This window comes from Gouania willdenowi, chromosome 1 (assembly GCF_900634775.1).
Source record: "Gouania willdenowi chromosome 1, fGouWil2.1, whole genome shotgun sequence".
NCBI lineage: Eukaryota > Metazoa > Chordata > Actinopteri > Blenniiformes > Gobiesocidae > Gouania > Gouania willdenowi.
Genome location: NC_041044.1, coordinates 45,164,358 through 45,189,768, shown reverse-complemented (window position 1 = coordinate 45,189,768; position 25,411 = coordinate 45,164,358). Strand labels below are relative to the sequence as shown.

Sequence of the window (25,411 nt, the reverse complement as noted above, 5' to 3'; positions counted from 1 at the left end):
GATGGTGTGGTGATGCCTTCAGTGATGAGGGTCACTTTCCTCTGCACTGATCAGCTGTACAGATCACAGAGTGGGGTCTGAGGGTTTGGGTGGTCTTAATGGCCTGGTTTACTATTCTAGTGAGTTTGGGTTTGTGTTTGAGGGCGAGAAACCAGGACGAGATCATGTATGTGAGGATGGAGTCAATGAGTGTTCACTAAAGATAAGATGTTAATTTTAAAAGATATCAACTTTCTGAGGAGGAGGACTCGCTGTTGCACTTTTTTAAAAACAGAGTCTGCGTCATGTCCAAAGGACAGTTTATGTCCCCAAATAATTAAAACAGTCCATCTGCTGGCCATGGATGAGAAGGGGCTGGAGAGGATCCACTGAGACCTCCTTCCCTGCAGATCCACAGCACACCTCCTGCTGGTATTGTGCCAGGGTCTGTGCGTCTTTGAAGCCATATCGTCCATGTACTTTAGAAGGGTCATTCCTTCTGTGTGACAGTAGACGTTAGTGAACACAGAGAAAAGCACACAGTCCTGAGGAAGTCCAGTCTTCAACACAGTTTAGCTGGACTTGACAGCGTTCAGGAGCAGAAGATATGATCTATTACATAAAAACTCCCTGATCCATAAAATCAGTGTTGTGTGAACCTCTAGTAATGAAAGACATTGTAACAGAGTGTTATTGGTCAGGGTATGAAAGCATGGTTTGAAACAAAAAGATGAAAAAGTGAATAGTTGAGTGAGTTAACATACAGCATGGCTGTACTCTCAGTGAATCTATGTCTGAGGGCGTACACCAGTCATTACCGCTCAGTTCATCAGTTTGGAGCGATCCCACCATGTCTCCCTCTTCACTGCTCCTCATTCACTGAGCCACAGGACCTGCTGATTGACAGGCGCTGACGGTCTGACCTGCTCCCTTTGCAAGTTCTAAACATTTAGCTTCACACTGATTTAACATTTAGATTTAGATTGAACATTTAGATTGAACATTTAGATTTAGCATTTAGATTTAGATTGAACATTTACATTTAGATTGAACATTTACATTTAGATTAATTTTTTATGTTTACACATTTTTAACAACGATATAAAAACATCTCAAATGAAAGAAATTTAAGCTAAATGTGAGGAACGTGAGCTAATTGTTTAGAATATGTCAGCTAAGAAACAGTTTTCTGTAATTACGACTTTATGCTGGGGGCCAAATTTGATGCTCTATAGGGCAGGATTTGGCCCCCGGACCTTGAGTTTGACATGTTCTCCACAGCATCAGACCCAGAACTACTCAGTTCTGCAACAGTTTTATGCTCCAGGCCTTCAGAATGTCTTTACCAACTGCAAAAATACCCTATATTTAGGCAACTTTAAGTTTTGTTCAGGTATAATAATAATAATAATAATAATAATAATAATAATAATAATAATAATAATAATAATCCTGACAAATGCTCTACAGTCAGGAAGTAAAAGAATTATTACCAAGCACAGTGGCGTCTATGAAAAGGTAGGTGTTGTAAATGTACCAGATATGATCATACAAATAAAAATAATACATTTGATTAATGATTGCCAATAGATAATAATCTTGTGATGCAAGTTTGATTTAGGAGAAACTTCTATTTTGCTTGTAAACTTATAGATATTTAACTCTGACCTTTTATTAGGATGTTCATTGTGCCCATGTTTTCTTCCTGGTAACACACTGTACTTTTTATATTCTATATAGATTTTCCTTATGGGATCATATAGTGTCTGATCTTGTAATTTAAATATTATAAATGCTAATTTAAATAAAAACTGATTAAATATAATAATAATAATAATAATAATAATAATAATAATAATAATAATAAAACAAGCCTGCTCTGACAATCTCCAACTCATGTGTTTACTGTATCTTATGTGGATAATAATGAAATCAGGTCTGCAAAGGTCAAACACATCCTCACAGTGCCTCCTGCTGGTCATTTATTGTAACAGCATCAGACTGTTCACAAGAGTCACTAGAAAACATTTAGTGCAGAGATAATATGAACATGTCTGTATCACAGTGATATATAACCAAACAGTAGCTGACAGCTCAGGCAGCTGTGGTTGTATTAACGTCGTTTTACTTTGAAAAGCACAGGCAAACATGAACCAATCACAATCAAAGGGGCACTGAAGCACCGCCCATCAATGACTTCCGTTTTTCATTTTGTGTCCAAAAAAAAAAACAAAAAACGAGTTTAAATTTCATTTTGTGTCCAAAAAAACAAAACAAAAAACAACCATTATTTTGTTTGTGATTGTGTGGATTCAACCTAGAAATCCAACTGGATTGTTCTGCTGCTGTGTTGCTACTTTCCTCCACAATGTCCACAGAAACAAACCTCAGGCTTAGCTTCTTATTGGCTTAAAAAAAATATTTAAATCCATTTTTTGTTGTTGTTGTTGTTGTTGTTGTTGTTGCCATTTTCTACCATCTTCCAAGCTGACAGAGAAACTATTTTTGTGCAAAATCAAACTTTAGACGTAGCGTGGGGTTTTATTTGTTCTCTCCCACTCGTGTTGAGTTTTTACCTTCAATATACAATTCCAGTGATTTCAACTAAATAAAAGACACAGATGTCCAGATATAATACTTCCAAATTTAATCAAAACACCTAAAAGCAAAATAGGAGCTGGGAAAAATAAAAAAATGTAAAAAATGAGGTGCAGGATCCAATCATATAAGTGCCCGTAAAAATTTGGAAGGCTAGAATAAATATTGAATGTGAATTGTTTGTTCGAAAAGAAATAGTTTTTTTGGTGATATTATTTAGAGAACCCTGTTTTGTTTTTTGTGATGGGGTATGTGTGTATAATATATAAGCTTTTGCTTCATCCTACACACTTTTGGCTCATTAGTTTGACAACTAAGTGTTGTTTGTTCTGTTTTGTTTTTTTTTTCTGAAGATTGCAGAAATAAAATTCAAATGTATTTACTCTTAATGTATTTATTTATTCATAATCAATTTATTAGTTTATATATTTATTTTTTATTTAATGTAATTTAAAAAGTCAGTTAAATACTTTTAGGCCACGCCTTCTTTCTGTGCCAATTTGCGAGCTCGCTCCCGCCACCCCGTGACGTCATTTCTGCTGCGTCAGAAACGCGCCGGCTCGCCCCCGTCACCGTGAGCATAGATGTTCCGTTTTCAGGTGAGAAACCTTAAATTAGGTGAAATGTAGCCTAGTTTAACTCTTTTGTGGGGCTCTGTGGTGTATTTTCCGCTGGCTGATACCTTCCCGGCCCGGGTGGAGGGCTTCTGAGCCGGCCGGTGTGGGTTTGTTTACGCGTCGGCCGCGTCCAATGCGGCGTGCGGCCTGTGAAGCAGCGGACTTTCCTGACTCTGTGACCGGGCAGAGGGTGCAGACTAAGCCCAGGGCATTAGGCTAGTTTTTGGGTTTCAGAATGCGTCCTTCCCGTCCCTGAACGTGACATACATGTGTAGTTGTAGCTGTTCTAAGTTCTATTGTTGTGTGTCTGCGCCGGTGATGTGACGTTAGCATCGTGGCTAACAGTCTCCCGGGTCACGGACGCAGTCTGTCCGAGGCATCGGTGACCGCTGTCCGCATCAGCAGCCCTCCGTGGGCCGCTATCCTCTCCTGGATGGATCTACTCTGTTCTGCCTGATCATAACACATAAAAAGGTGCAATAATAAAGAGGTTTATATGAAACAAATGTGTTTCTGATAGTAATGACATCAAACTTGTTACATATTATTAGGTATTATAGAGACTGAAAATGAAACGAAGCACATGTATATTGTCTTCCCCTAAACAACCCTTCTGTTTGATTGTATGATCTTCTGTATGGTTCTATTTTCCTTTACCTTTATCTAGTTTGAGTCATTTTGTTGAATTATTGGATTCAAGGATTTTTAATTGTCATGTGCATAACATGTACATAATGAAATAAAGTCCCCAAGTTTTTCTTAAAAAGAATAAACAGAGTAACATATATATATATATATATATATATATAACGTAAATAGTATATATATACAAAATATTACAAACATACAATAATAATACAACAGTATACAAAGTATTATGGAAATAGTTTCTATTTGTTTCAGTGTCTGTTAGTACATCCTGTAAATAACGTGGAAATATTCTTCCTCCTGTAAAATAAATACTAAATGTTTTAGTATTTTTGTATTCTTGATTTTTAAAGAGAAACATTTTTAAAACAAACTTACTAATTTGCATTTTTGGTTAAAAGCTATTCATTTTCTACAAATTTCAACTTAGAAAAAAATCTGAACAATAATTTAAAAAAATAAATATGATCTTTTTTGAAGTGTTTGGTTTTTATGCGCGTATATTTATATATAGTGTGCAAACAGGGTTATACATATGTACATAAACATTTGATTGCTTTTCTCCCTTTTGTTCTCTTAAATTAACCACATTTTGGTTTTATTTTTATTCAGTTTTTAGTCACATTAGTGTATACTATTCTACTGTTTGATACTGTAGATGGAACTTTACCATTGTGAGAGTAATAGCCTCGTATTTTGTAATCTATAAACAAAAATATTTTTTTACGTTTTTATTTGTTGTTTTTATTTTATTTGTATTAATTTTTTTTTTGGTATTTTTAAGAGTGCTTTGGTGTTAAAAAGATCAGTAAACACATCTGAGTTTGAGCATCAGAATCCAGCAGTTTAACGCTAACAGAGACAAATGTAGACGTTCTAATGGTCAGTGGACTATGCTGTGTCTGCAGTCCCTGGATGAAGACTGCACGCTGGAGGAGGAAGACGACGGGCTGATCGAGGAGGAAGATGAGATCGATCAGTTTAACGATGACACCTTCGGGGCGGGAGCCATTGGTGAGTCCAACTGCGTGTTTGATTTGAGATTATTGATATGTGATCGATCACCTGTGACTGCTGAAAAGATCTATATTTAGAATTTAATTATGTAAAAGAATATTTATTATTTCATCATTAAAAAATGTTGGAACCACAAACCTTCAGTTGTTTAATCTATAACTATCACATTAAGATGATTTGTTTGTCATTTCTCAGGGACAAACCTTTTTACAAAACCTCAAAATACACAAAATAACACAAACTAACAAATCTGAGATGGTCACAAGATAACAATCACCAGTCCAGCTGTATCACTAAAGGCTCAAACATCGGGCGTACACCCGCAAAGCGGAGTCTGAGCAGAGTCATTGCGGAGTCTACGGGGCCAATTACATGCAAAGCTCAGATTTTACTACCGTGCGGACTTCTTCGCGTAGTTGGTGTCACACAAAACACTGCTCGGCATTGCATCATTAAATGTAATACCGACCTGTATTTCACCCTCCTGGTGAAACAGAGGAGGAGAGATGAACAGAGCTTAGAGGAGAGACTGTCAGACGAGCTACGGCAGTAGCAACACCTTTAAAACACATCCAGGAGTACAAGGACTACAGAGAAGCACTAAGAATCATGGGACATGTAGGATTTTAATGGAAAACTACTATGAGGTGGCGCACCCAAGTATATGAGCTCTGCGGAGAGTGGACAGTCCGTTTGAGACAGTCACAAGGTAACATGATCACCAGTCCAACCATAACACTAACACATAATCATCAAATATGAGATGGTTACATGATTACCAGTCCAACCACAATACTTATGGCGCGTTCACACCAAACGCGTCGAAAGCGGCAAAAGCGTCAGGCATACATTCACAATATGTAGTGGAGGCACTTCTAGGGAGCGTCAGAGATCCTGCTGCGTTCCCCATGCCTCCTGTGCGTTGCGTTTTGAAGCTTTTTGCACGGTGAACGCTTTTGATGTGCGTCCGGCGCGGTCGACGCTGGAGTTGGGATTGTTGAACTTTTGGGGCATATTGCGGCGAGTCGACCAATCGGGATCATTCCCCAACCTTGACATATTCAGAATAATGAGAAGAATAAAAAACACTATCAGAAGCAGAGACAGATGGACAGGCTCCTCTGCTGGAATACAGCACCTGTAGTTGATGTCCTGGTAGGAGATGCCAGCGCCGATGCAGGTCGTCAAACGACATGGGAGAGACAGAAGTAGCGCTGAAAGCGACTCTTGTCCAAGCACAGCTCTGGTGAATTCAGAAATGGTGCAGAGGCGAAAATAAAGCCAAGTCACTCTGGATAATGTAGAGCTGATGAACGGGAGTCAGAGGGGGCGTGTTCAGCAAGGAACTCCACACTTTATTCTCCATTCACCCACACTTCTCTATAGTCCTCTGACATCACAGTGCACATGCTGAGTCACACCTATATACGTCTGACAGGAAACACTGCCTTATCAACACAATAATGTTCCCATCACTTCACAGTTACTGGGTGAATTAGAAATCTGAGACAGTCACAAGGTAACATGATCAACAATCCAGCTGTAACACCTATTCATGAAATGTATTAACAACTTTCACAGTGTAAAAACTTACTTCTTAAAATACATTTATTTTCACTTCATTTAGAAATAAACAATAGTGTGTGAATTAGTAAATGAAAAGGCATTAAGACACTCTACGCTCTGAATAAGTGAATACTCACAGATATCACAGCACATTTACTGCTATGAGCTGCAGCAGTAATATATAATATATATATTTATATTATATATAGCGAGAGCTAACAGCCCTCCAGGCCACTAGGTGGCATTAGATCTACTGTGAATAACTCGTCCTCTGCTCCTCAGATGATGATTGGCAGGAGGAACACAAACGTCTCGCTGGATTGGACAAGAAGGACGAGCTCACAGCAGGAGACGATGAGTCAGCAGACCCTCGCTCGCCCCTGGACAATCGCCTCTCTCTCCCTCCACTTGGTTTTTCCTCGTCTTCCGCACTCCAATCGGGAGGTCAGTAGGTGACATGTGATCATTGTTGATCAGCCTGTGATCATGATGGATGAATGACTAATGTGATGCTGGTCCTTTCTATGGTTACACATTAGCTGCAGGGTGTGGTTAGTCCCTGCTAAGATGGCCGACATGTTCATGCCCTTCGAGCAACAAACGTGTCCTATCTACCTTTGTATATCTATGGTCACAGCTTCACTGCTGTTCTGCTCATACTGGTGTCCAGTTTACCTGATGACTGACTGTAGGGTTGGGCGATATGGGTAACAAATAATCACATTTTTTTATTCAGATCATTTAGACTATTTTCAAGTTATTTTAAGATCAGCTTTTGGTACCTTTGGCACTGTGGGCAGGTGCAAAGTCTTGCTGGAAAATGAAATCTATATCTTCATAAAGCTAGTCAGCAGAAGGAAGCATGAAGTGCTCTAAAATATCCTGGTAGATGCTGCGTTGACTGTGGACTTCAGAAAACACAGTGGACTGACTGTTGCTCAATGGTCCAAATTCATTTTTTCAGATGAAAGTAAATGTTGTATATCATTATCACAGTTACAACTGGTTTAGGATCCTGGATTTTACCTTCACTTCTCTCTATGAAGTCTACCAGGTCAGAAAATGGAGCTTAATGTCCATGCTAGTCTTGTAGTTGACATGCCCTATTCCTTTACTTGTCTCTCAGCTTATAAGGCAGCTTCAGAAGTATGGTCTTCATATTGGAAACAACATTCATTTCTTCCATGTAGGTGAGATGTGTCATTGCGTTACAGCAACCTCTGAGGAACAATAATGTTTTAAATCCTCTGATTTGATTCATATATAGACAAAGCATTTGTCCATTGATGCAGTGGCAATTCGATATTCGTTCCCAAAATGTTCTTTGAGAAGATGTTTAGCTCTTTGATAGCCTTGGGCTGGATTGCCATAATAAATGCAAGCAGTCACTGTGGTCTTGATAAAAGTTTCATACATCATAAGAGAGATTTAGCTGAACCAGAAGAGCAGTCATGTCATTTTGTTAGGGATGTAACGATTCACTCAACTCCCGATACGATTCGATTCACGATACTGGGTTCACGATACGATTCTCTCACGATTTTTTCATTTACAAAATGGGACTGTAGACAAATTTTTTTTTGGGAAAAAAACTAGAAAATACGGTACTATTTTCCTTTTGTTTTTCATTGTCAAAAGAATTCCTTGATAAACTATTCAAAACAATGCAATTTAACTAAAAATAAATCTTGAATGAAATAAATAAAGGAATAATACAAATGAAAATGAAGCCTATTAATTTAAATTCTGGTTCTATAATAAACAATACAAAACTGCATAATAGTTCTTTTTCTTTTAAAAGTGCAACTGAAAATGTATTTTGTGCCTTAACAATTGGACTTTAAAAAAAAAAAAAAAGATTGCACTGATTTACGTCATATTTGTTTGGACCAGCAGAGGGCGCTGGTAACACAGTGGTCGGTTGGCATGCAGATATCTTGCAGTGAAGAAGAGAAGCTATGCTAGCAGACAGAGCTAATAGAAAAACGTGACTTTTACAGATATTCAAGTAATATTACAGATATTCTTTCGGTGCTAAAGGGGTAATGAATCATTTATTAACATATTTAAGAGTAGAAGGCAGCCAGAAAGAAAGTATTAGCAGACTCCGCCCGCCGCCTACACTTGTGGATAGCGCCCTCTGCTGGTTAAAAAAAGTACTGCGATTCAATTGTCAGAAAATTGATATCAACCGTGATACCTATGAATCGATTTTTAACTGCCTTACGATTAATCGTTACATCCCTACATTTTGTCTCTGAATGATGTCAGATATCACTTTGGTTGTATGGATTAAATACAGGTGGTGTATTGTGAACATACTTTAGTCTGTTCTTTATGCCTGTGAAGGAGTTTTGGTTACATGGGTCACATCATCAGCTGTAATTGATGGTCCGTGAGTTGTTTGTTTTGGTTAAACAACCTGTTGCTTTGAGAAAAATTCAGCTTCTTTCCACATATTATTTCCACGTATCCTGTCCTTGTTGCACTTGATCAGGATACTGTTCACTTGCAGGTGCTTTTAACGTAGCTAATCCTTCTTTATGAGCAGTTTTTCTCAAATATGAGTTCATCCCATCAGATACTCTGGAACCGTCTTTCCCATTTAATACATTGATTGAAATTGAAAGCAGACATTTGTGAATGAACACTCCATGCGTCAATGATGCAATGTCTCAAACAGCTGATGTGTTGCATGATTGTAGCTTTCAGTTAGCTAACTCCACCATAGCTGCTGTCCAATACAGAGCTTCCTTTATCTTGTCCAATAAATCTTAATAATCACCCATACCCAGCCTGTTGTGTTCACGTGGTTTCTAATCCTCCCGCAGCATTAATGTAAGGCAGGTGTTATTTCCAGTTGAATGTACATGGATGCCAGGCATGTGAAACAAAACAATTTGTCAACATCTCATTCATCTTATTCCGTTTGAATTGTTACAAATTTCACTAGATCATAGTTCTCACTGAACTGTAACTGTAATGTTCCAATGATTGCCATTAACACACAGGTAGGAGTGAAGTCTTACACAGATGCAATCAGTGAGATTATTATTATTGTAGTTGAGTTGATGGTTTATTTGAGGGATTTGATGAATAAAATGAGAACAAAACATACAGTTTCCAGCTGTTTGTCTGAGTGCTGGTTTGACCATAAATGCTGGTCTGATGAGAAGTGTATATGCTCCTCCTACCTGTACCTCCCCTTCCTATCACTTATGTCACTATATACACACCCCAGTGCCTTCAGTGTCCCTAGTGGAAAATAATATTTAAGACATATCCACAACTAAATAACTCTAATCACTCCTACATTTGTTTTTTCTGTCAAGATAAGGTGCTGAGTGTGCATTAATGAGAAATAAAATTAGCTTTTTTGATTTTGGGAAATGGCTGCAATGAGACTTTCTGTACCCACTGTATAACAGACAAAATAATACATAACAGACAGACTTATATATAACAGACAGTGGTGTGTTCTTCCAGATGTGGAGGACAAAGTCTCTGAGGGAGGACTGGCTGAGTCTCTGGCTCGTCTCATCCTGGAGGCGGACCCGGCCGTGGCAGGGGTGGGGGCTGCTGAGCGACCTGCGGTTCCTTCTCCAGGCTCGACCTCAGTGTTCCCCAGTCTGCACGGCCTCCTGTCCCAGTCCACGTCTGTCCAACAGCAGCAGCAGCGTCTGTCCTCAGGTCAGTCCGTGTCATGTTTTTATTGCTTTTCAACTCGTCAGCCGCACGTTTCTGACTCTCTCTCTGTTTACAGTAGCTCCGCCTCCAGCCCCTATGCTCAGCTACCAGCAGCAGCAGCACTTGCTACGCAGAGGAACCGCTCCCATTGGTCAGGTGAGACTTCTTGTCTTCTGTCACAGACCTATCAATAATAGATCTGTTCATAAATCTACAAACATACAAGTCCCATATGTTTGGGTTAGCTTAACACGTAGCGGTGCGGGCTGAGCAGGGTCAAAGGGTAAATCTTGTCCTCGTAGACCTTGTCCCTGTAGACGGTCTCAGCTAGTGCTGTGTGTGTTATAGAGAACATTTTAGATCATGATATACGTAGATTTATATCCTGATAATATTTATCCTGATACAATATTTTTTTCTTAAAATTACATGAAATTAAGGGAAAGTTGCTATTATACTGTATGTTTTATTATATATAAAATGGTTTCTATAAATCAATGCTGTACGCTTAACCTTAATCGCATCGATATTGAGGTTTTCACTACAGCGATAACGTAACCTCAGATGCTAAGGTTTTTTCTTCCGTCTCCATCATTTGAGTGACATATATGTTCACCAATCAGAATATCTACCGTTGAACAAGGAAATAAATAGAATCGGGTTAAAATGCCGTCATTTATTGGGAAAAGTTTCGGGGACCACTTATTAGATCCCCCGTCCTCCCCCTTCCCGTCCTGGGAACAAACTAGGGATAGGGAACTAGGACCGATATTGATATTTTTTAGGGTCGATGCCAATACCGATTTTTAAAAAAAAAAAATTATCAGCCTTAACCGATGACCAATACTGACTGCCGATTAAGGACGCTGGGCTTGTAATCAGAGGGTTGCCGGTTCAAACCTCACCTGGGCCATCAATGTGGGATGTTGAGCATGTTTCTTAACCCCGAGCTGCTCCCCAGGCGCCGCAAAATGGCTGAGGACAAATTTCAATATATGTGTAACAACATATACATGACCAATAAAGGCAAAAAAGCCCAGTTTAATTTCATTTAATTAATTTTTAAAAAATGCAAAAATCTGCCGATGATATTGGCTGGTTGATGTATCGTTTATCACTACTTCAAACATAGTCTAAACCACAGCAAACATTGTCTAAACTGCCAAAAAACTACACAAATCATCACTGATTCCTAAATCAGAGCCACCAGTGCCTGTTTAACTTTAATGTGTCTGTGAACCTCCGTCTGTTTCTCATGTAGCGCTGCTGAGCTCCGTGAGAACATGAGTCAGCATTAATCATCTTCACCTGCTCAGAGCGTTTAAACATCTCATCAGATCTACAGAAGATCTGATGAGATGAAATTGTTCTGTTGTTGTGGACGAGATCATCAATACCAGGGATTGTAGAGTCTGAAACATCATAGATTATTGATAACTTCTGATACTGAAAATAGTCTGACCCCTAGTGGTGAAATAACTGATGTATCCTTTATGTCCATTTAGTTTTGTTTAATTATTACTGTCTGGAATAATTAAGTTGATCAATAAAGAAACCTGATCAGATTCATTCAACCATTGATCCCTGAGGTGAAATATGGTGACATTAATGCTGTTCTCATACATCTTTATATAACATGAATAATTAAAAAGGAGCAGTCAGAATGTTTGTCTTACTCATTATTTAAAAATGCATTTTTATTTTTGACATACATTTTTGTTTAATTATGGGGTTTTTTTTTTATTTATTAGTTGTTTTCTGTTTCCTCACAAGTTAAAAACTAATATTTTCTGAACAAAATGATAAATATTTCTAAAAAAACAAAATGTGCAAAACATGGAATTTGGAGGAAAAAAATGAAATGGAATTTGGGAAAAATAAATAAAATGCATTTGCATTTGAATGTATAAACTGTTTGTAAAAATCGTAAATCCAATCACAATATCTGTCAGAATTAGATTTTTTGTCAAAATCGTGCAGTCCTACTATAAATAAATATGTAACATGATAATGGTCATTTTTTTGGTGTATATAAGGGACAGCACGTGTGAGTGAGTTCTGTAATGTGGCTAGTTTAGATGACGGTCTGTGTTAGTATGCACTCAGTGATCATCTAACTTTGCTTTTCATGCTGTTCTAAGCTATAAAATAAAAATATATCAATATAGGCGATATTGTAATTTTTCATATCACCAAATTAGAAATCTATATATCTCGATATATTGCCCTGCCCTAGTGTAAACTAGTATCTGTGGGTGACGTAAACTAGATTAGCCTGCTCGCTTCATCATATTTTAGCTACAGAGTGGGACCAACACCACACATATTACATTAGACATATGAACCATAGAGGGTTTTGTGGCATAATAGACGTTGTTATTTGTCTATAACCTGTGTGTGTGTGCGTGCGTGTGCTCGCGTTCTCTCATCAGATGAACTCTCACAGTATCTGGGAGAACAGTTTGGGCTTTGGCCCAGTCAGCGTCCCTCCTGGTCTGGTCACACACATGGAGGTGAGGGACTCTTGGTTTTACCAGCTGACGGTTCTCCTCCCATGGTCCGTCCTCATGGCTCCTCCTTCTTCCTGTCCAGGACAGCCCTCTGATGTCCATCATCAAAGAGGTGGGACTGCCCAAGCGTCCGCCCCGCAGCGATGAAGGACCCGACCTTTCCGAGAGAGTCCCGCCTCCCCGGTCCTCCTCCCCTGTCATTGGCTCGCCACCAGTGAGGGCGGTGCCCATTGGGACTCCGCCCAAGCAGCCGATGAGCCACACCCTCAATCACCAGGCTAGTGCGCACACAGTGTCTGCTTCATTAGGACTTTATCATTGATTATTATTGATTAGATCAGTATTAGTGTTTCATTATTATTACTATTTATTATTATTCTTTTTTTATTAATATCATTAGTTATTTTATTACAGTTTCAGGCTTATTTTGACATAATGTTACCGTTATTTATTACAAAGAATGTCAGGTTTGCCTTTATGTAGCTGCTTCCTGTCACATATATACATTTATCTTTCCACATATATTCATCTATATCTCCATACACTGTACGTGTATATATGCACATACATACAACTATGCAGTATATCCACACATATACGTCTATATCTCCAGATATATTCATCTCTATATGCTGTATATACATCTGTATCTCCACATATATCCATCTATAACTTTATCTATATCGCCACATATAGACATTAATATCTCCAGATATATAAATCTATATCTCTACATATATACATCTATATCTCTATATATATACACATCTTTATCTTCACTTATATACATTTATATCTCCATACATAAACATCATAACTCCATACTGTGTATATAAACATCTATAACTCCACATATATACATCTATATCTTCAGATATATACATTTATATCTTCATACATATACATCTATGACTCCATACTGTGTATATAAACATCTATATCTCCACATACAGTGGGGCAAAAAAGTATTTAATCAGCTACCAATTGTGTACGTTCTCCCACTTATAAAGATGAGGTCTGTAATTTTCATCATAGGTAAACGTCAACTATGAGAGACAAAATGAGAAAAAAATCCAGAAAATCACATTGTAGAATTTTTAATGAATTAATTGGTAAATTCCTCAGTAAAATAAGTATTTGGTCATCTACAAACAAGCCAGATTTGTGTCTCTCACAGACCTGTAACTTCTTCTTTAAGAGACTCCTCCTCCACTCGTTACCTGTATTAATGGAACCTGTTTGAACTGGTTATCAGTATAAAACACACCTGTCCACAACCTCAAACAGTCACACTCCAAACTCCACTATGGCCAAGACCAAAGAGCTGTCAAAGGACACCAGAAACTAAATAGTAGACCTGCACCAGGCTGGGTAGACTGAACCTACCATAGGTAAACAGCTTGGTGTGAAGAAATCAACTGTGGGAGCAATTATTAGAAAATGGAAGACATACAAGACACTGATAATCTCCCTCCATCTGGGGCTCCAAGATCTCACCCCGTGGGGTCAAAATGATCACAACGGTGAGCAAAAATCCCAGAACCACACGGGGGGACCTAGTGAATGACCTGCAGAGAGCTGGGACCAAAGTAACAAAGGCTACCATCAGTAACACACTACGCCACCAGGGACTCACATCCTGCAGTACCAGACGTGTCCCCCTGATTAAACCACTACATGTCCAGACCCGTCTGAAGTTTGATAGAGAACATTTAGATGATCCAGAAGAGGATTGGGTGAATGTCATATGGTCAGATGAAAATAAAATAGAACTTTTAGGTAAAAACTGAACTCATAGTGTTTGGAGGAGAAAGACCACCATACCTACTGTAAAGCATGGGGGTGGTAACATCATCAACGAAGGAGTGGCTTTGTAAGAAGCATTTCAAGGTCCTGGAGTGGCCTAGCCAGTCTCCAGATCTCAACCCTATAGAAAATCTTTGGAGGGAGTTGAAAGTCTGTGTTGCCCAGCGACAGCCCCAAAACATCACTGCTCTAGTGTGAGGAAGTGTGTGAAAACCTTGTGAAGACTTACAGAAAACGTTTGACTTCTGTCATTGCCAACAAAGGCTACATTACAAAGTATTTAGATCAACTTTTGTTATTGACCATATACTTACTTTCCACCATAATTTGCAAATAAATTCATTAAAAATCCTACAATGTGATTTATTTTTCATGTTGTCTCTCATAGTTGAGGTTTATCAATGATGAAAATTACAGGCCTCTTTTTAAGTGGGAGAACTTGAACAATTGGTGGCTGAATAAATGCTTTTTTGCCCCACTGTATATACATCTATATCTGTTTACTGTATTTATAACCCTATGCTGTCTGTGCAGATCCATCATCCCACAGCGGTTCATGTGAGAGCTCCGGTCCAGCACAGGTTTCCTGCTCCATTCCCTGAGCGTCTGTCACCAAACACGCTGCTCAACATCGCTGTGAGTCCTGAACTCGACCCAGTTCAGAACCCGTGATCCAGGGCATCTGACAGAGCTTGGATCTTTTTCTTTTTTGTGTTCGTGTTATTGTTGTTTCCTGTGTGTGTTCAGAATTCCCCGCTGTGTCGCAGTCCGTTTCCTCCCAGAGTCGGTCCAGTTCTGTCTCAGATCCAACGAGCCCAGCTGCTCAACTCACAGGTGTCGTAGCAAATTATCTAATAATGTTTAATGATACATTTATATTTGTCATGTGTGTATGATTAAGGGGATAATTTGTTTTTTAACTGCCTGTTTTCTCTTCTTCTTCTTCTCCTTGGGGGTAGCCATTACACACACACATACACACACACACACACACATCACCCACACACACACACACACACATGCATCCACAAAACACACACATCCACCACACACACACACACACACACACACACATCCACACACACACACACACACACATCCACACACACACACACACACACACATCCACAACACACACACACATCCACAACACACACACACACACACACACACACACACACACACACATACATCCACAACACACACATCCACCACCCACACACACACACACACACACACACACACACACACACACACACATCATATACACATACACACACACTCACTCACACACACACACACATCATATACACATACACACACACTCACTCACACACACACACACATCTAACTTTCACCCCGACATCGAAGGTGTCCCCCCCTGGTCTCTTCTTTGTTGTCGGTGGAAGGGGGGAGGGGGGACAGTGGGTATAAATGTGTGTGAAAGGAACTTTTGGGTCCTTCTTCTTCGCGTCTCTCCCTTGGCCAAGGGAGACCACTGCTTTGTCTATCCCGCTTTGTACCTTTTTGTTTAGTTTAGATTAAATAATTTTTTATTACTTCATCATCTCTCCTGTCTGGTCTTCATCATTTATCACCACAGAGTGTGTTTTCAAGTCAAAGACGAGGTAACCGTAAATTTCACCGTAACACAGGTTAGACACAAGAACAGGAGAGAAACCATCAGCCTGAAAGATGGTCACTAGATAACATGATCACCTGTCCAGACATAACACTAACCCATCAGCCTGAGAGACTGTCACCAGATAACATGATCACCAGTCTAATCACAACACTAACACACCATCAACAAATCTGAGACTGTCAACTCTGTGCAGGTTGCAGGTTTCCCTCGAGGTGCTCCTGGTTTGTTACCGGGCGGTGGAGGTTTCCGGCCCTTCTTTGGGGGTCACCCCCCTCCTCACGCACACAGGATGGTCCCGCCCCCTCCTCTTGGCCCTCCCAATCATACACCAATCCGCCACAACACCACCATCCTCCACCCTCAGCACCGCCGCCTGCTCAGCCAGCGCCTGCTGAGCCGTGGAGGGTAAGGCCGCCACGTTAGCCCCCATGTTAGTCGCCACGTTAGCCCCCATGTTTGCCGCTTCATTGGCTGCCACATTGGCCGCCACGTTTGCCGCCATGTTAGCTAACACGTTAAGCTCTGTATGGAATGCAGTATTACAGAAATAAAAGAAAAGCAGCAAACAGGGTTGAAATAATATATAAATACATATTATATAGAAGATACAAGAAAAAAAAAGAATGTACAAAAATAACCACTACGTTAGCCGCAACATTAGTCGTCACGCTGTCTGTTTGCTCCGCCCACAGGGACCAGAGCCGCCCCGGATTGGACCGGCGCAGCAGAGACCCCTACAGTAACCTGATGACCCCCAAAGAGAAGGACTGGGTAACTAAGATCCAGATGATGCAGCTACAGAGCACAGACCCTTACCTGGATGACTACTACTATCAGGTCAGAGGTCAACAACTGCCTAGACAGGCTGTGATTGGTCACTCACTGATTGTGTGTGTGTGTGTGTGTGTGTGTGTGTGTGCGTGTGTGTGTAGAACTACTACGAGAAGATGGAGAAGCGTCAGGAAGGAGAGCGAGACAGTAGCAGCAGGAAGGAACACACGACCAAACTGATCACACCACAGGTCGCCAAAGTGGAGCACACGTACAGACCAGGTGTGTGTGTATAATTATGTTGTGTGTACCTATTTCTGTGCGTAACTATATGTATGACTAGGGATGTAACGATTCTTTTTAGAAATGATTTGTTGTTGTTGTTGTTGATTCTATTCATGGACGATTTTGATTAATTTAAATGGATTCAGTGACTTTTTAATCAAAATAATAATGTGTACAGTGAAATAAATCCCTGATACTGGACAGAACAGGTGAGCTTTAATAGATTAATGTTGTTTGAAGGAATTGTCTATAAATTAAGGATGGACATAAAGGAACAACATTCAATGTGAAATATATTCACATTTTATTTGAATAAAGTCCAACCTGTTTAAATTAACAGGATGTTTTTAATGAAAATACATATTAGGTTTACTTGACTCTTTTGTTTGTTTTTATTCCTCAAAATAAAACAATGATGTGTTCAGGTTAAAAGAGCAAAGGTTGATGGTTATGAGGCTTCTGCAGAGCTAATGCTAACGAGCTAACGCTACATGTTGGTGAACCACAGCTTTAGAATATCTCCGTCTGTGATAAAGACAGTGTTACACACACATTAACGTCTTTATTATTAAAAGAGCTTTAAAACTCTTCCATATAAAGTCTGCTGTGATTATGGCACATCAGTTATTTACATGTATCAATACAATCGATTGATCACCTTTTAAAACAATTTTAGATCGATATGTGTCGTCAGTAAGGACAACGAGCCGAGCACAGAGATGTAGGTGGATCTAATGATGAATTGTCACACCCTAATTAGTGAGGATACAAGAGGCGTTCTCCCTATTGTTAATTGTTTTTTCTTCCGTCTGAGTTAACTCCTACACCGTTTGTCCGATTTTGACAAGTTATCAAAAAATTCAGAAAGTTCTCTAGATTTATGCTATCGCTTTTATAATTTGTGACTTTTAAACTATTTTTTTTTTTCCCATTCATTTCTTTTGGAACTTTCAGCTTTTTCAACTTTTAACCCATTCATCCCCAGCCATTCTTCATCTGATTTAGACTTTTAACATTTTCAGCTACTACGTTAAACACATTTCAGCTATTTCAACTCATTTAAACTTTCTTCAAGCTTATTGCTAATTTTCAGCATTAGCCTAACACTTGGTTAATGCTAATGCTAGGCTAATGCCAAAGTTAGACTAATGTTATTGCTAGGCTATTGCTAACATTAGGTTATTGCTAGCGCTAGGCAAATGCTAACTAATGCAGTGCGACACGGTTCACCGCATGCATCCTCACTTGTATTTTCTTCAGGAAAGCTAAATATTCTAGGTGTGTGTGTGTGTGTGTGTGTGTGTGTGTGTGTGTGTGTGTGTGTGTGTGTGTGTGTGTGTGTGTGTGTGTGTGTGTGTGTGTGTGTGTGTGTGTGTGTGTGTGTGTGTGTGTGTGTGTGTGTGTGTGTGTCCTGTGCTCCTCACAGTGCAGTTTGCAGGTTCTCTGGGTAAACTCACCGTCTCCAGTGTGAACAATCCTCGTAAGATGATTGATGCAGTGGTAACGAGTCGTACAGACGACGAGGTGGGACACACACACACACACACACACACACACAATCTAACCAATCAGAGCACAGCTGTCCTGATGAAGTTAATTCATGTGTTTTTTGCTGCAGGAGAAACGTGAGAAGCAGGTGTGGAACAAGAGACGACAGATCCTCTACACGGTGGAGAAGGTGAGGAGAGATGAACGGCGCCCCCTGGGTGTGCGTTTGATTTCGTAATGCTCTTCCTCCTCTTCTTCCTCAGATGTACAGCCTGCTGCTGGAGGTCCAGGACTTTGAGAAGCGCTTCCTTCAGGTTCCTGAGGAGGAGCGCCAGACTCTGCTGGAGCAGCACAAAGCCAACACGGAGCAGCTGTGCAGCGCTCTGAGAGAAAAGGAGTGGGACAACAGGTGGGAGAGGGACCACACGTCTGCCCTGATCACGGGAAACACGTGCAATCTAAGGAATTAACTACTTTAAATTGAAATAACAATGCTATTATTATTAGTTTAACAAAATAAAGCAGAAATCTGAGTCATAAATATACTCTCACATTCACTTTGTGGACAATATCGCACAATTACACACAATGTTTGAGTGTAAACAGTAAACGGGAGGGCAGAGAGACAGGATTTGCCTACATTTTGTTTTCGCTACTCTAGCTAAGCTAACATTAGCCCACCAGTTTTACCGTGAAAAATAGTCATAGAGATATTTACATAGAAGGGGAAGTCATATTACTGATCAGACGTCAGTTTTTAAACATTTTAACAAAAAAGGTTAATTTTCCAGAAATGTCACTCCTTGACTCCGCCCTCTTCTGTAGAGTCAGCGACGAGCAGTGTGTGATGATCATGTCGGTGAGGAAGGGGAAGCGGCTCGTCTCCAGGCTCCTCCCTTTCCTGTCAACGCCACTGGCTAATGCTGTTGTCATGGCGATCGCACGCAACTTTCCCACCCTGGCCAAGAAGGACAAACAGGACCAGGTAAGCAAACAGAACAGTCAGATCTGTGGCGCCCCCAGTGGAGAGTGTGTGAATTAATTTAGAATAAACTTAGACTTTGTTCTGATGCTTTCACTCAGTGTGACTTCAGCGTCCTAGTAGCTGTTCTAAGTGACTCTTAGATGATGAATTGACGTGTTAAGCTCCTCCCCCTCCCTCAGGTGCTGTTCTGGTTGGTGGAGCCGGTTTCCTCCGTCATCCAATCGTTGTCCAGCTCGTTGCTCACAGACCTGCTGCAGGAGCTGCAGGGCAGCGAGGGACAGCTGAGCAGTGTGCTGCACAACAAGGTGAACAAACCTGACTCATCTGAGCCTAAGCTCACTGAAGTCTGACTTATGTGAGCCTAACCTGTGTTTGTCCTGGACAGTTTGGAGTGACTCTGCTCTATTTGATTCTGAGTGAAGGAGAGAGGATGCAGAGCTCTGACCCAAACTGTCAACTCATGGACGACAATCGCTGGTGAGTGAGTGTGTGTGCGTGTCGGAGGTTCTCAACCTTTTCAGGCCCATGACCCCCAAAATAAAGGTCCCAGAGAGAGGGGACCCTCCAAAATAAAGGTCCCAGAGAGCGGGGACCCCCACTGTAGCTGAAGATGGTTGAACACAGACATGAACATTGAAGAACAGTCATGTGGAGACAGGACCATCTATAAGGGGGAATAAAGGGGAGAGATTTTTGGGGGTCCATCCATAAAGTCAGTAAAATGATGGTCCATTGTTCTATGAATCTGTGATAACCACATTTATTTATTCATCTGAATAATATCCACTGTTATCCAGGAACGTTTATTATTATTATTATAGTCATCTTAAAGATGGAAATCCTGGTTTTAACTCATTGACTGCTAAAGACATCAATTGTGTTATTCGGCTGGGGTTGCTAGGAGACAGTGTGACAAAGCTCTCCATTAATATCAGGCTTGTGCCATGATGTAGTGACCAACTGATGACCTGTAGGTGGCCGCAGAGCACCTTTGGATGAGAGATCACCCATGATGGGCAGAGCTCAGAGGGAGAGGAAAAGAGTTTACGAGACAGAAAATGGCGCTACGAGAGATAATGCTGAAGTTCACAGCAGCAAACACTCGACCAGAGCATGTGTGGAACTATTGAGAGTGTGGTGATGGTGAGAGAAAGCAATAAAAAAAAAAACCACTTGGCATGTCTGGGAGGAGGAGGAAGTTGCGTGTGTGGAGAATGATGGGGGAGAGACTTGGAGGAACGCCAAAATACAGTAAGAAATCCATTCAACTCTGACATAGATAATAAAATAATAATAATGTTGTCATTTAAAGCCTGGTCTCAGTGTTTTTATAGTTTTATAGAAGGAAAGTAATGATGAGGTGTCACTAAAGCAAAAAAAAATGCTTCAAAGTCACTAATAGATTTTTTTAGTAAAAGCTGTTTTTCTCAGTTTTTTGTCACAAACTGGTGATTTGTGTGAAATGTGAATGAGTTAATCACAAATAAAATAGGTTCAAAGTGACCAGAAAAGGTGGTAAAATGGGATTTAAAGAAAGACAGAAATTGGTTAAAAGTTGCAAATTAGAGTGGACAAAAACAGACAGAAAAAGTGGTAAAAAGGGTTCAAAGTGTCAATATTTGAACAATTAGTTTAAACTAACAAATAATGGACATGACTAATGGTGAATGTGATTAAATTGGCAAAAATAATCATGAAATCTGGTGAAAAGAGGTTAAAAGTGACAATAATGGGTCAACATATGTGACATTAGGTGTAAAAGTGGTAGAAATAGTTTGTAAGTGCTAAACATGTCTGGAAAGTGGAAAAATGTGTAGAAAAGACATTAAAATGTGATGTAGAAGTGTCAGAAATTGGAGAAATGTAGCAAAAATACATTAAAAGAAGCAAAAATATGGCAAGAAAAAGTGATGAAAATAGGTTAAAATATGGAAAGTTTGGTGTAGTTGTAGAAAAGGGTAAAAATAAGCATAAAATATTCCTAGTTTGTCTTCTGGGGACCGCCTCCCAGTGTCTCATGACCCAAAGGTTGAGAACCTCTGCTGTATGTAACAGATGATGATGGAGCTGAAAACATTGGTGTGTCTGAACCTTTGCCCCCCCCACACACACACACAGGACAGAGTTGGTTTTCTCTGTAACCAGGGAGCTACTGAGTGTCCCCGCCTCCTCGCTGGCTCCGCCCCTTTTCACTCCTCCCAATCTGCTTTCTCTCTTCTCACGTTATGTCGACCGACAGCGGCTGGAGCTGCTACAGGACAAACTACAGTGAGTGAGAGTGTGTGTGTGTGTGTGTGTGTTGAATGAGCGCCTCAAAACTATTATTAAAATACTAATTCTTCAAATTAACAAAATATTCATAAATAAAGATGATCAAAAATGAGAAAACATTTCCAATAAAATATATTTGATAAATATATATTTATATAAGTGCTGCTACAGTACGTGTTATGGCTCGACTGGTTATCATGTTAATTAGTGATGGTCACTGACTTTTGATAATTGTTAAATTAGGACATAAAATATAAATCTTACAATATAAATGTTTAAGAGAAATAAATATTGGGAAATATTTGTGAAGGGAAAAATAAGGAGAATTTCTAATCTAAAAAAAAGTAAAATAAAAATGTTAAAAACAAGATAAAGACACTCTGACCACATAGTGTCACGGTTCGACTGGTCATCCAGTTATCTTGTGACTGGTTTATTCTTCTATAAAACAGATTAAATTAAAATAGGAAGAAAAAAACTAAAGTGAACAAAATGTAAAAAATGGGGGAATGTAAATAAGTTTATTGCAAAATAGATCAAATACTATGAAAAATACGATATTAACAGAAAATCTAAAAATAAGTATTTAAACAAAAATAAAATATGTAAAATCGGGGGAAACAAAAGGGTCTACATTATAAATGTAAATACTTTTTAAAGATATATAGAAATATTTGTCAATGACTTCCAAAAATCTAAACGAAATAACCAAAATGAAGTTGAAAAAGGAAATAGAATAATAAATATAATAAAAACAAGACCAACACTAACTAATAATTGATGGTTGTGACTAGTTGGTGTTACAGTTTGACTGGTAATCATGTCATCTTGTGGCTGGTTTGATAGATATTGTGATTAAGTTGTTTTTAATGAATGTCTCACTTATTTTATTAAAACATGATAAATTCTTTCTAATCACAAAAGCAGAAACTAAATAAACACTAAAGACACTAAAAATAAACCATAATATTAGATTTTATGAGTTAGAAAGAAACGGTTGGTGTTACGGTTACACTCGGCATCATGTTATCTTGTGACAGATGAAGTTAAAACTCAAGTGTGTTTGAGATTCACCATTTATAATGACCACCAGTTGAGCCGCTACACCACTGTCTGACTTATTTAAATCAAATTATTAACATTAGAAACACATTGAATTACTGTAATATTTCAAACTTAATAGAAAATAGTTAAAATATATTGAAGTAAAATATTTAATTTAAAGAGTCAACACTAACAGTGAGCACTTAGACTCGTCAGTGTTCCAGTTTAGTTGGTGATCATGTTATCTGATGACTGATAGTTTTATTGTGTTGTAATGAAAAGGTTCAGATTAAAGTTGATTTCTGGAGTTTCTGAGAAATTTATGTTAATGTCTCATTCTTTTAAAATCTCTAACTATTCTTTTACTATGGTCTACTGCTGGTGGTCATTCATATTCATGAATGTATAAGCCCCTCCTTTGTCCTATAGACCCCTATACAAATGGAAATGATTGCAGAGTGCGTCCAGCCAATAGACTTCCACTTCCTGTTTTTGAGACTGTCAATCAAAATGAATGTGTTACTGTGCACAGAAACAAGGCCCTGCGTCACAACAGCAAACATGTAAATATGATTATGGTTCTTACCTGACCCATAGACATATATTAATGTAACCTTGTTATGTTCTGCAATGCGCGTGCAGAAAAGTAGAGGCGTGGCTTCTGGTTGATTGGCGGAGGCAGTGGGAGGAAGTGGAGCTGTTGAGGGCGGGACATGGAGATGTTTCTCAGAAACTCTGGATATTAGCTTTAACGTAAACACTGAGTGTCAACATCAAATAATCACCAGTTACAATGACGACCAGTATAACCAATACACCCACACTGAGTCTGTTCTTCTTTTACAGGATTTCAGCTTTGTCCAGGTAGAAGTTACTACATTAACTCAAGGCCCCGCCCACCTGATGCAGACCTGTGTGTGTGTGTGTGTCTCTCTCTCTCCATGGTTGATCATTTTAAAGTCAGATCTCATGTCACTTTGATTGTCTTAGTGTTTACTGTGTGTGTGTGTGTGTGTCGTAAATCAAATCTGCATTTTTAAGTTTCTTGTTTACGACACCTGTGATGATGAAACCTCATATTAAAAGTATTTCTATTATAAAACACTATTTTTCTTGTTTTTTTCCAGTCGGCTTTTATTTTGAAATGTTTTATTGTGAAAGTCCTCTGATGCTACAGTCTGTAAAATTGCGTGAAAGCACATTTATTGAAACTAAGCGTTGTAGTATAATAGTGAAGGACACTACCACTCTCCTGTGTGAAGTTATTGGTTTTTATTTTTGTATAATTTTACGTTGTTGCACTTTGCAGACGGTCCCTCCACTGTCGACTCCGCCTAGAGGCCAATACTAGTTCCCAAACGCGTAGGATGGAAAATCTGGTTGTAGCTTAATTGCAGTCCACCTTGCTGTGATTGTAACAAAGTATCGGTTTTGTAAAAACAATGTAACGTTGATGAGTTATTGATCCAGAAAAGCTGAATCTGTGAATATCTTTCTAACTTTACCTGAGTCGTCATAATCTGTGTACCTTTTGTTCTTTGGTTTTTATGTTTTAAAACCAAATAAACCATGTGGTTATTTTTGTTTTACACAAATTCATCATATGTTCCTTAAAATAACTTTTTATACTTAGTTATATAACAGTGTGGCATCATTAACATGTCAATGTTAAAATAATATTATTAATATGTTTGTTACAGTGAAAACAACTGATTTAAAGCCATATTTTTGTCAAATTAAAAACACTATAGACACATTTTTTCACTCTCAGAATTTCCAGTTTTACACTTTGTTAAATGTTACAGAACGGTTCTTTAATGTGATAATGTGATAGTTATTCTGTCTCCACTACAGTAAATATTAACAGTGTTTAGTTATTGTCTAGGAGGTTCATGTCTATTCACTTCTGTGCGTCTATAAATCAATGTCTATCAAATCAAACATGGTGAAGCTACTTTGTGAATGTCACAGAAATGAAGATGATATAATTATTGTTTGTTAAGCAGCACTGATACGTGTCCATGTTTACAGAGAAGTTGATAATGTTAGCACTGAAATTAACATTTACTGCATTCATTTTGTTATTAATAATTTAAAGTTCATTTGCACAAACAATAATGTTTTAGTATCAGGCTTTCCTTAAAGACGTAAACATAACACCAGGTCATGTGACTAGTTGTGGTCAGTGTGCTGTAAACACGTGGCTGTCATTCATGTGAAATAGATTCAGTACAGTAGATAAAATCTGAATTTCTTCAGTCACAGTTATCATGATGTATTGTGGATTAAAAAATATTGCAATATATCACATCGTGAGGTACCTGGCGATACCCAGCCCTATAATTCAGTATGGTTTATGTACGTCTGCTATATGTTGACACTTCTAAAATATTCCTGCCACCCCATTGATTTTTTTTCTAGCTCCGCCCCTGACTGTAGTGCTGATGTTGATAATGTTATGGCCTCTCTACAGAAGGCCATAATATGAATATAA

General features: G+C 38.9%; 1 protein-coding gene across 2 annotated transcripts; it reads left to right on the top strand.

Moving 5' to 3' along the window:
* The first annotated feature begins 3,101 nt into the window (after positions 1–3,101).
* patl1 (PAT1 homolog 1, processing body mRNA decay factor) lies at positions 3,102–24,021 on the top strand. Of its 2 annotated transcripts, none has more exons than XM_028445974.1 (20): positions 3,102–3,176; positions 4,751–4,856; positions 6,708–6,869; positions 9,912–10,115; positions 10,192–10,268; positions 12,545–12,625; positions 12,705–12,899; positions 14,963–15,064; positions 15,176–15,262; positions 16,267–16,478; positions 16,766–16,910; positions 17,006–17,126; positions 18,556–18,653; positions 18,748–18,807; positions 18,881–19,026; positions 19,443–19,602; positions 19,782–19,907; positions 19,988–20,079; positions 21,721–21,870; positions 23,764–24,021. In XM_028445974.1, the coding sequence occupies exons 1-20, from the start codon at positions 3,162–3,164 to the stop codon at positions 23,783–23,785; spliced, it is 2,361 nt and encodes a 786-aa protein (XP_028301775.1). In that variant the 5' UTR covers positions 3,102–3,161; the 3' UTR covers positions 23,786–24,021. The 2 variants fall into 2 exon arrangements, with proteins under 2 accessions (XP_028301775.1, XP_028301769.1); XM_028445968.1 differs by having other exon boundaries at positions 10,189–10,268.
* The last annotated feature ends 1,390 nt before the right edge of the window (positions 24,022–25,411 follow it).